The 12,088-nt window shown below is 41.2% G+C and overlaps 1 protein-coding gene across 1 annotated transcript; it reads left to right on the top strand.

Annotated features, from left to right (window-relative positions):
* Positions 1 to 3,419: 3,419 nt before the first annotated feature.
* LOC129209568 (holocytochrome c-type synthase) lies at positions 3,420 to 10,790 on the top strand. The gene is made up of 7 exons (XM_054834192.1): positions 3,420 to 3,549; positions 4,114 to 4,263; positions 5,003 to 5,151; positions 5,750 to 5,898; positions 7,043 to 7,162; positions 7,988 to 8,074; positions 8,331 to 10,790. The coding sequence occupies exons 2-7, from the start codon at positions 4,149 to 4,151 to the stop codon at positions 8,527 to 8,529; spliced, it is 819 nt and encodes a 272-aa protein (XP_054690167.1). The 5' UTR covers positions 3,420 to 3,549; positions 4,114 to 4,148; the 3' UTR covers positions 8,530 to 10,790.
* Positions 10,791 to 12,088: the final 1,298 nt, after the last annotated feature.

Here is a 12,088-nt window from a genome sequence, read left to right as displayed (position 1 = left end):
AAGCAATAAATTGCATGTTGTATGCAAAGTATTGGTACTTCATAATAAAGGAAAGGAACACAGTTTCTTACTTTGTGAATTTTTCTTTCTTAATATGGTAATAACTGATGTACCTACAATGAATGCATGATGAAAGAACAGTTTGGGTTCAGTTCAGAAAAACTCTCTTATGTGGTATCTTGAAATTTTGTGCTGTATCTTTTTTTATTTTAAAAAATGGTGTGGAGGGATTATGAGGTCTGAGCCATGCTGTTGTGCAGGTGGCTGGACTTTCAAAGGGTGAAATTCTATGTAGGACATCAGTGGGGTCAGGAATGTAACTTAAACTATAGATTTTGTTGTGTATTGAGGAAAAACTTATATTTATATCAGATAATATAATTATATTGCACTGTATTGTTACACCACCTGTTTCAGGACATAAGCTGGACAGTTGTCTGAAGGCTGCAGGGATAAAGAGCTACTGCTGTCAGGATATTCTAAATACGATGCACTACATAATTGCCCATCTTGGTATTCAGTGAGGGACCGAGTTCCTTAATACGGCAATTCCTAGATTCTATACGTGCAGTGAGCGTATGCCTAGGAAGCATGAATTGTATGGCAGAAGTTGGACGTTTCACTAAGCATCCTCAGAGAAGTCGCTGCTGTTTTATGTCTTAACCATTGGCTTCCAAGCACAGGAATTGCTTGTGTTTCTTTGAGTTATCTTTAGTATTATGCAATGGTTAAATTACTAGAAGAAAACACAAAGCATTCCAGTGGTTTTTACTTCCCCCCCTCCCTCATCTTTTCAGGAGGATTTAGTTCCATTTGTAAACTATATTCTTAGGGTACTAATTTTACACTGTTAGTGTAGAAAACTACTTACTAACTAGTCAGTTTGTTTGAAAGTGACTCAGACTGGGAATGTCTGGAAATGTAATTTGGGGTCAAATTTCCAACCGCTTGAGAAAGGACAGTGGGGGCTTGGTGGGAGGCGTTAGTATTGCCACTGGGCAGCTTTTCACACGGAATGGTGGAAAGGAAGGAGTAAGCACGGCTGGGAACACGGGATGCCATTCTCAGCCTGACAGAGTCAACAGATCTTGCTTAAAGTGTGACACAAACACCTCTCCCAGGATGTAGGGTATGGAAAGTATTTTGTATATCCACTTCTTTGTCATGTTCTGGTGCCAAGTTGCTCTTCATTTTCTCCCAAATTTAATTTTTTTTTATTACTCTTTGTGTTCTTGCTGAAAACTTTGTTTTCTGTATTTGTATCGGTGTGATAATTCTGTATTAGTGTTTGGTTTTTTTAATTATTTAATCTTCACAGTGGATATCTGTCGTGTTTTAGATGGTGGACTACTGTTATATCTTATTTTGCTCTGCTTTTCTGGAGTTCTCAGTGTAATACACCTAAGGGTAGATAGTGTGCTTCATTGAGGTTGTGACCTTAGTGGTGTCTGTAATGGTTTACGTTGAGGAAAAAGTATTTGCTACTTGGCTTATCTTATAAAGGGTGAAAACTATTCTCCGTACGACTAATAAGTAGAGCAGTTGTTGCTTCTGGTGGAGTGTGATGGTGGAAAGCAGGGAGACAGCATACTGACATCAGCAACACAGTGTACTTTGAGAGGAGGGTGTAGAAACAATTCCCTGTTTGAGAATATCAGAGAGAGCGCAAACGTGCTTTACCTTGGCGTCATTCTGCCAATGACTTGAAATATTTGGAAGCAGAGATGTCAGCTGGCCTACAGGAGGCTCTTCTTATTAAACTGCCTTGTAAAGTGCAGCAAATGAAGACTGAAATGATTGTAGCTTGCTTAGTGCTGCTTACACAGCTGTTACTGTGAATGCAGTCTTAGAGATTTCAGCAAAGCCAAACACGCCCAACACTTGGGCAGAGATGGAGGCAGTGGTAATGTTTTCTATGACATATAGGGGCTCGGTAGCTGACATGGTGCCACTTCCCTAACTCCAGGTTCTCAATACGCTGTGCTAGTAACTCCTACATGCAGAAAGGGTAGGAAACTATTTCCTTTTACATAATAACAACTATAGAAAGGCAAAAATGAGTGAAAGGATGGATATTTCATATTGCTTCATACTTGTATTTTTATTTCGTGTTCACACTGAATGGCAATGTCCTTGTTAATAAGAAAGATCCTATTTTGAAAGATGGTATGTGAACGTGTTCTTAAAAGCACTCGAGAGGAATGTGTAAGAAGTTTTTAATTCAGGTGGTTACATATTTTGAAATAATGCTTGTTAGAACTGCTTCAGTGTGGTTTAGAAATTGTCTTTATTAATCCTTCTGATCTTTTTCAGAAGAAATGGGAGAGAATCACTCTTTCTTTACACCAAAATGCATACAGAGGGTGCAAGAGACCCCTCTTCCAGATTTGAATTTGGATTTTCTTCATCCCAAGTTAATGTAATAACTGGGCCACTTGAAGCTTAAATTCCTTCCTACTTTATTTTTAGTTGCTCCAATGAAATAGTATGTTTCAAAAAATTAATTTTTTTTAGCAGCCGTAATTGTTCCATATTGATAATGTTTGTTTCGTGTCTCCTCACCTGCCTTTTGCACTTCTCAGCCTATTGAGAGCCCACTTTGTAGGATGAACATTGAAATAGTCCTGCAGGGTTTGTACTCATTGCTACAGCTGGCAGTGCCTAGCTAGCTCGTATCATCCGTTGGTCAAAAAGGGATGGGATGAAAGCAGTCTTCCTTCCTCTGATGCAAAATGAGCTCCACTTTCTGACTCCTGAGCCTGCAGTGTTACGCACAGTGCTTCGCGCATACGCTTAAACTGCTTTTTCTAGCATTGAAATAAGGCAATACTCTTAGTAAATCTAATAGGGCTGTGATACTTTTCTTGACTAGTTGATGTTTAAAAGGCATCTTAAGGAACCTTAGTATCTCTGTAATACCAGAAGGGATACACCTTTACAATATTGATTCATGGTGCTGGTACATTCTTTTTTCTATACTTCAAAGAAAAATTATTTGCAGTTGTATGGGATAGTGATTTCACAAAGCAAAAAAATCACGCGTAGCTCACGCAGCCGTACAGCCATCAAGCGTGAGCCTCACTACATAAAATTTACTGTCGTTGGCAAATGTTGAACCAACGTTCTACTCTATACATAAGCGGCCCGAGCCCTCCGTGCGTGCCCCGTCCTGGGCCCCGTTAGGTGTGCGCAGAAGACGGTGTACGGCCCCTACAGCCGTTCCCTGGGGGGGGCACAGCGACGCCGTCCCGGCACCCCGCCTTTGCCGGCAGCCGGCACCGCGGCCGGGAGCAGCCCCCGCTGCGCCCTGCTAGCGGAACAGCGCCCGCTTGGGGCCTCCGGCCTGCCTTCCCCGCTCCGCAACAGCGCCGGCGCCTCCCCGACAGCGGCCCGCCCGCCCTCGGACCGGGCCGCCGCAAGCCCTGTCCCGCCCCTCCCGGCGGCGGGCGCAGGCGCGGAGCGGGCCAGCGGCGTCGTGTTCTCGCGAGGCGGGGCGCGGGGCGTCGTGCTGCCGTCGGGGCCGGCCGCGGAGGCCCGGGCCGGGCTGAGGTGAGGAGGCGGCGGCGGCGGCCGCAGTTGTGGACGCGCGGCAGCGGCGGTGGGAGGCGGGTGCCGAGGGAGGGCGCACACAGCCGGGCCGGGCCGGGCCGGCTGGGCGGAGGGGGCGGGCCTGACCTTGCCCGCGGTCGCCGGCTGCGGGGTCGGTCACGTTGTGTGTAACGGTGCGGCGGCCTCACGTGAGGGCCCGCCCGCCCGCCCGCGGGGCACTGCGGTGTGAGTGCGCGTGGCTGCCCGGTGCGGGCCTGGCGGGGCTGTGGCGAGTTTCGGGGTGCGGCAGACCCCCCCCCCCCCGCCGTGCGGCCTCGCCCCGCCGCCAGCGGGCGTGAGGAGGCGGCTGCGAGTGCGGCGGAACCCCGCCACCTCCTCCCCCGGCAGTCCCGGTGGGTGCTCGGGCTGCAGGTTTTTGGTTAGGCTGGGTGATTGATACTTAAACCCTTGCAGTATTTTTTTTTTTTCATTTGTGATGCAGCAACATATCTGTACTCGCATTCACCTTGATAACCAACCAGCGTAGTTTTGTATTACGGATGTTTGCGGGTTTTTTTTCTTTAGAAACTTGATCTAAAAAGACGAGGTGTGTGGAAGCCATGGGTTTGTCTGCATCCTCCCCGGCTGCTGCAGGTCAGTCGCCGAATGCATCCAAGCAACATCAGATGGCAGCTCCGCCTCCAGAATGTCCTGTGCATCAGGAAAAAATGAGCGGTAATTATTCTTGAGACTTAAATGACATAAACTCTTTACGTGGAAAACGAATCAAAAAATAATTGGCAAAAAAAGAAAAGTTACTCTATAGATAAAAACTTGAGTTTTTCTTTAGCAAAAATAGCCGCCAAGTAACCCTTCATAAAAAGGAGCAAGTTGTTCACCCGAACAGCATGCAAGTTGCTTTTCCTGTAGAGACAGTAGGGGCTTGCTGTAGAACCTGGGGGTCACTCCTGATGGTCACATTTCACCGCGATCCTGCAGACCTGTTCCCGTCGGGTGGTACGCCCACAAAGGGTCGGGGGGGTTCAGGGGTCCCTCTGGAGATGTAACTGGGAGCAGGCGGTTGTCGTTAGAGAACACACGTCTGGAAAAGGGCAGCAGAAGGGTGGGATAAGGTGAATGTCTGGAGGAGGAGGACATCAGCTCTTCCGGTGACACAGTCAACACACGGATTAACATTGCTGTGGAGATTGTAGCTGCAGACAGCTCAGTATAGGGGCCAGCATGGGTTGGGGAATGAGCATTCAAGGACTATACCAGAATCAGATCTTACCATGGTGCTGGGACCTAAAATAGGCAGGAAAGAGAATAGTTAAAACGGTTGCAAAGCTCAGAAGAAAAGCGAAATACCAGTTTGTATTTACGTGAGCATTCAACGAACCGTTTTCCATTTCCTGCTATGTCTTAAAGTTTTTGTATTGTAGCAAAATCTGTACTATTTTTTCCTGTATTTCAGGTTGTCCAATGCACAAGAAGGCTCCTGATCATAGAACTGAGAACACAGATGACGTTCCTGCGCATCAAGAAAGAGCGTATGAATTTGTAGCGTGTCCGGTGAAGTCTGGTGCATCTCAAATGACAGATGACATAGATCCTAGCAATATGGTAACTTTTGCTTGTTTCAGATGTTTTCTTTGGTCTTGTTTCTTCTGAAATATTATCCCCAAAATGTAAATAGCGATACTGTCTAAGGTGTAAACTTTGGCAAATAGAGCTTTTTTTTAACACTGCTTTTTCTCATTTTGTGTGCAAATACTTGTATAAAAACAAGTTACATCTTATGCAACATTCTCTTCTTCAAATTTACATCTTTTGGTTTTCCAGTTTGTAAATATCTTTTGCTGTCTATTTCTATTTGTTAGTTACACGCATATTTTTTATGCAACATTAGTGGGTTTTAGGTTCCGTGTAATAACAGTATGGGTAAGTTCTGATTCAGATTTCTCAAAGATTTCCTCTGATTCACAAAAAGCACTACTCTTTTGAAAGTTGAAGTTTAGGCAAAAGGGATGTTAGTCTTCAGATGACAAACTCGTGCAGAGAGTTCTACTGCAAGAGAAAGATAACTTTAGTGGACTTATATAAGGGCTGAACTTCTTGGTCTTTGTAGCAGCTGATTAATTATGCTTTGATTTTTCTCAAGCACTGTTACATAAAAGTAGTTCCTACTCTAGCTTGTTGTTGATTCTCCTTTTTTTTCTAGATGCCTCCTCCTAATCAGCAGCCATCCCCAGGTCAACCATTTCCGTTGTCAACTGTTAGAGAAGAATCTTCCATTCCTAGAGCACATTCTGACAAGAAATGGGTCTACCCTTCAGAGCAAATGTTCTGGAATGCGATGCTAAGGAAAGGGTAAGTACACTGTGAATTATCAGATGGAGTCTGTGCTGTGAGTCTGGAATTCATGAAGTAATATCACTAGTTATTATTCATCGATACTATTTAAGAGTTTGTGGACTCTAAGCAGTAAATAATTAACTAGCTCTTTTAAAAATTACTATTTTTATAAACAGCTTCAAAATAAAGGGTGAGCTGGTCTCAAAGGCCGTGTCTCCTCTAGTGATCAGCAAGATGGTAGGGAACATCAGGCAACTGACACAACCTCAGAAAACTTTCTTAAAAGTCAGTGCATAGGCAAACTTTGCATCATTGCCAGCTTTCAAACTCAATACATGCTAATCCAAACTCAGTCCAACTGATAGTAAAAGTTCTGTGATTGTGAGAACGTCGAACTTGACTTTGCAAAATTGCTAAAAATGTGAAAATTGTTTGAGAAGTAGATGTTTTCAGTCTTTACAAAAATTGTTGTAGGCAAGATCTAACTGAATCATAAATGTCTCCTGTGGCCTAAAAAACCTTCTTGCTGCTGTTTCCTCATTCTTTTGTAATTATTTGTTTGTCATTCTCAAACAGATCAACTTTAAAGGTGGTTACCATTAAAACAATAGTAATTCTTTGTTCTATGTATCAATGTTGTTCTTAAGACAATATGTCATAAGTAGTCTGTATTGAACACACCAGTTTTGATCCTGTTAACACTTAAATGTGTTCATTGTTATGCCTGTTGAAAAGGAAGCATGCGTGTAGTCATAGTGCAGGGTCAGAGAGGTGGAAGGCATTTCTAAGCATATGCAAAATGTCTTGAATACAGGACTTCTCTGCATTAGGAATGCAAGTGAGATTTTTTCCTGTGCATTTTTGCAAACACCATGGATGTGCTGGTGTTTGCACACTCTGATAACTTTCTGATCCAGTTAAGCTGTTAATTTAGCTGACTAGAATTTGTGGATCTCTATGATGATAACTTTGATAACTACACTTTTACACAGAAAATGAAGTGTTTCTCAAAATTCTTAGCAGATGAGCCAGATGTTTCCATACTTGCTTTGTGTCTTTGCATAAAACCTTAAATCTCTTGATTCAAAAGGCCGTCAGGTAAACTGAGGAAGGTGGAGTAGTAATGCTTATAAACTGTTTTCAAATTCTTCATTTTTAGGTGGAGGTGGAAAGATGATGACATAACAAGTGAAGACATGACCAACATCATTAAGATTCACAACCAAAATAATGAGCAAGCTTGGAAGGAGATTTTGAAGTGGGAAGCTCTTCATGCTGCGTACGTACATATAAAATGAAAAGCAAATCTTTTTGTTTAGCTCTTGCTTTTGTAAGTTTTTGAAAGTAGAATGTCTCTTTAGTTTCCGCAGAAATATTCTGGTGCTGACGCATCTCAAAAGTTACAATCTTGTAGGAGCCTGCATTTCGATTAATACAGAGGAAGATTATCCAGAAGAACTTAACTAGAACTGAATAATTATTATTTGATAAAACTGATGAGCATTTTGGTGGTGTGTGTATAATGTGGATTTGGAGAAATTAACTTCTTCCTGTATCTATTTGGGAATTATATAATTGAAATCTTTATGTTATGAAGAAGATACGAGATGTAAACCTGGATTAAAAGTGACTGGTGTAATACAAACTGTCACTTTTTAGGTCAGTCTAGTCCCTGTTCCTAGAAGAGACAGACTAGTAGAGCATTTTGTATGTAGAAATTGTTCTCTGAAGTTCCATGACCTTTGTTACGTGTTAGCTTGGATTACAGTTTTCTTTAATGGTTTTATGTTCTTTATTAAATCTGTGGCTTAGATTTGCTGAGAACTGCTGTGTTGATAAGTTAGAACAATGGTGTGGAACATATCAAAGGTACTTTGTCATACCAGCATTAAGTGCCGTCAGAAACTGGGGAACTTTTCAAGCCTTTAGAAAAAACAACACGCTGATTTAGATCACTTGCAGTTAATTTTTTTTTTTACTGTTGCTCTTTCTCCTACTTGTTTTTTCTATTACTAAAACAAATTACCATAGTGGCTTAAACATTTAAAAAAAAAAAGAGTATTTTAAAAGGTAAAAACTGGGTTTTTTTTAACTGTGTGCACAGGGAATGTCCATGTGGACCATCACTGATGCGGTTTGGAGGCAAAGCAAAGGAGTATTCACCAAGAGCCAGAATACGTTCGTGGATGGGGTATGTGGGCAGGAAAGAAGGTCTTGCGGGGAGATGGGAAAGTGGGGAGATGTGTCGGAAAACATGGTGTAGAATCAACTTTAAGATGTTTCAGAACTGGAATTGCAAGTTGTAATTACCAGAAGATAGAAGTACTAGTGGGGATCTTATGCCAGTATCTGGATAAATAAATCTTCTTAAGAAGGAGTTCAAATCCCTCTCCGAGTTTCATAATATCCATTAAAATATCTACATGGTGTGCTATCTGTCTTTCCAGATATGAACTTCCCTTTGACAGACACGATTGGATTGTTGACCGATGTGGAAAAGAAGTGCGATATGTTATTGATTACTATGATGGTGGAGCAGTAGATAAGAACTACCAGTTCACTATCCTGGATGTTCGCCCCGCGTTTGACTCTCTCTCGGCTGTGTGGGACAGAATGAAGGTAGCTTGGTGGCGGTGGACTTCATAACTACTCCTGTGGTGTGTAATTGAAAATTAAACCACTTCCCTCCTAGGCTAAGGATAAGTGAATACTAGGACTTGAAAGCGAAGTTCACTGCAACTGTCATATTTTTATCATCACTACTGTTCTTTGGGGTTGGGAAGGGAGGATGGGGAAATCCATTGTTAAGTACACCAATGCTTTATGGTGTTTTGAATGAAATAATAAAGTTACAGTAGCAAAAACATGTATCTTAATTTTCTTAAGAGCTGGGAAATCTTTTCTTGTTTTGTCACAGATTCTGCGTAAGCTTGCCTTCTTTTCATTTCATGACTCCAGTGCTGCACCAAATACTTTGGGTTTCTGATTCTGACTGGAGTTTTGAGTATTACTTAAATAGGGAAAAACTGGAAATTTCATAAACAATTTCACATAGTTACAGTGTTTGGATATTTAGATGATGAATAAAGGGTAAAAGATATGGACTGTTTCAAATTGCATGTTTTATTAACTATATAAAACCATGCATTTGTTTTCACATAGGCACTTTACCTGTTCAAATACGTGCTTCCTCAGAAAATTTTACTCAAATTTATTCTGTTAAAGGAAGTATAGTGTAGTATGAGTATTTTTAAAGGTATGTGAAGTTGAAAGGAGAATATACTCATGCCTTAACCTGCAATTTATCTTTGAGCAGAACATCTGTTAGAAGCAGGAAATGAGTGTCAGTTACTCTTAAAACAACATTTCTAAAAGGAGATAAAATTGATATGTAATGGCTATTTATTTGAGTATTTAAAAGATTTGTTTTCTGACATAAGAAAACTATTCTTTTAGTATTTTCCTGTCTTTAATGTGTGTCTCAATGCATTCAGGACAGAATTGAGCCTTATTATAAAGAAACTGTTGTGCAGTGCATCTGTATTTTGCATCTTGGCTTTATCAACTGTACTGTAGTGGTCTTTCTTTTAGTTATTTTGTATCATACAGAATCGCACAAGGGTGTATGACTACACAGTCATGCATGTGTCTGCATAGTGATTATAGTGAGGTATATTACAGATATGTATATAACTTGGCTAAAATGGTATCAAAGGTGCCAAGAAATAAGGTTGATTTTTTCTAAGAGTGATGCATGTTAATGCTGTGTAGCTTAAAGATTTGATTAATGTTTGTGCTTACTAAGGGAAGCTAACTTTTTTTAAAGTATAAATAATAAATGGAATAGCTTTAAATTGGCATGGCTTGGTAAATTTCAGGTACCACATACCCTGGAATTTAAATTATTCCTCCCTTTCAGCATATATTGCTCTTGAGAATGAGTCCATGCAAAATGCTTGGAATGGCAGGAATAAGAGAGTATCACATTGTAGGTTCTCAAATGGGAGAAGGTTCCTTCACGAAACTTCACAACCTTAACTGGGAACCAGCTGTACATTTATTTCATTTATTTACATTTATTTATTTATTTTCTGAAAGCGGTTATTTTTAACTGACATGGGAAGCTTTTTTTTTTTTTTTTTTACCTGAGGGGAAAGCTCCTCAATGTTTCCGTGAAGTAACTTCCCATTTAGGAAAAAAATACTCAGGGAAGCTTCCATACTTTAAGGTACTAAAGGAGAGGAATGGTTCCTACTTCAGAGGGAACTGTCCTGCATGGTAGGAATAAATATTACCCAGAAGTCCAGAATCCTAAGAGAAAACCACACTCCTACCCCTATCCACTTTCCTCATTCCTTTTTCACCTTTTTAGTGATTCATATATATAAATGAAAAATAGTTTGAGGGGGGGGGAAAAAATCTATCTGAGCAGGCAATGTATATATGAGATCTAAGAGAAGTGTGTGAGCTTGTATGAAGCTTATCTGATAATGAAAGGGCTGCTCCTCTCTGGTCTAATGGTAAAGACTGAGGCTTACTGCTTTTTAGTGTGGGGGTTTTTTTTGTTTGATTGTTTTTTGTATACATTTGGTAAGTTGATATACACAGCATTCTCTATTTCTCACAACTAAATGTGGAAAAGGTACAGCAACATAGAGCGTGCTTCAGAAGCTTCAAAAGAATGAGTTTGCTTTGTTGATTTTGGAAGCGTGATGTTGAGCGCATTATGGAAGTTGTAATTGCTGCTAAATCTGGTGAAAGGTGTCACATGCCACTTCATGCATTTGTCTTCTCTTATGTTCCATCTCACATAGATTCAGAATTGTTCTTTTCTGTGCTGTTGTTAATGAAATGTACTACTTTGTCATCAAACAAAAAGGAGAATCAAATAAATATACTTTTCTTAACTTTGGTATTTGGTGACCATATTTTTAGCTGTAAGAATTATTAAGGTGAACTTTTGCATATGGCATATGGGATTGTAGTCTGTTACAACTAATTACATCTTTGCATATATGGTACTCAGTTATTTAGGTGAATACAGAACCAAAAACCAAGGGCTAAATTCAAGTGTTTGCCAACCAAACTAGCAGCTCTCAGAGCATATGACAAATGCAACCATCCTGAGTCTGGCTAACTTCTGAAGAGAGGAATGCAAGGAATTTTTTTCTTTTTTTAAATAGTCCTTGAAGTGTAAATAAAAATTTAGGAAGTAAACATGGATTTTTCTCTTTTAGGTTTGGGTTACTTTATGCATGATGTTGGCAACTGGCTATTTCTCAGAACATCAGTGTCAGAGTGATTACAATTCTAATGTAAACTTGAAAAACAGTGATTTAAGTGGATGTTTTTTACCCTTCGGGAGGATGTTTTAACTGTAAAACTATTGTTTAGGGTAGATTAAAGTGTGTGTGTGTGTGTGTATGCATTAATAAATACATTTATATCCTTTCTTTGTACGTATAGAAAGGTATGGAGAGTTCACGAAGCTCAAAAAAGTGAAGCAGCATCCTGACCAGGCCCTTTCAGGGAATTCTGCAGCAGCATCAGGTTCCCAGTCCCAGTCAGGCTGAAACAGAAGTTTAGAACCCAGCATCTCAAACCAGGTTAACTTGTGCACATGCGAAAGGGAAAATGTGGACACTGCCACTAAAGCAGGGCCACTTCTAAAATCAGCTGTGTATTTAGGCATCTAAAGTTCACCTACATTCTGCTTTCCTGTGTCGGAGCCCTATTTGACCTATTTGGCTCTTGCAGTTAAAATAAGTTAGGAGAGCTCTCGTGGTCTGCAGCTGAGGATGCAGCAGAAACTGCAGTCTCTGACTGATTGATGGAAAAGGACTCCGGCATAACGCTCCAACTGTAATCAGGTTTGGGGTCATACCTGCGTGGTCACGAGTAGTAGTGATCTTTGTTACTTGGAGCAGGAGAGCATTCTGCATTCCAGTACCTGGTTTTGGCCTCTTTCCGTTGCATCCCTTCAGGCAGCTGGTGACCACCCTGCGGTTTGGGTGCCTGGCACCCTGCTGCCAGTCCTGAGGGCACCGAACGCATGGCTGCTGCACCTACGACACCCTCCGTACTCAGTAATGTGTGCTCAGCTCTCTGCTCCTCTGCAGTATGTCCTGTTAGTACCTGGCCAACATGCGTGCCCTGTAATTGGCATGTAATTCGCTGGCTTGTCGTTCCGGGATGCCTGGAGTTC

The sequence above is a fragment of the Grus americana genome, chromosome 8 (genome assembly GCF_028858705.1).
Source record: "Grus americana isolate bGruAme1 chromosome 8, bGruAme1.mat, whole genome shotgun sequence".
NCBI classification, from domain to species: Eukaryota; Metazoa; Chordata; class Aves; order Gruiformes; family Gruidae; genus Grus; species Grus americana.
The sequence above is the reverse complement of the archived record's forward strand: the minus strand, read 5'-3'. Positions and strand labels throughout refer to the sequence as shown.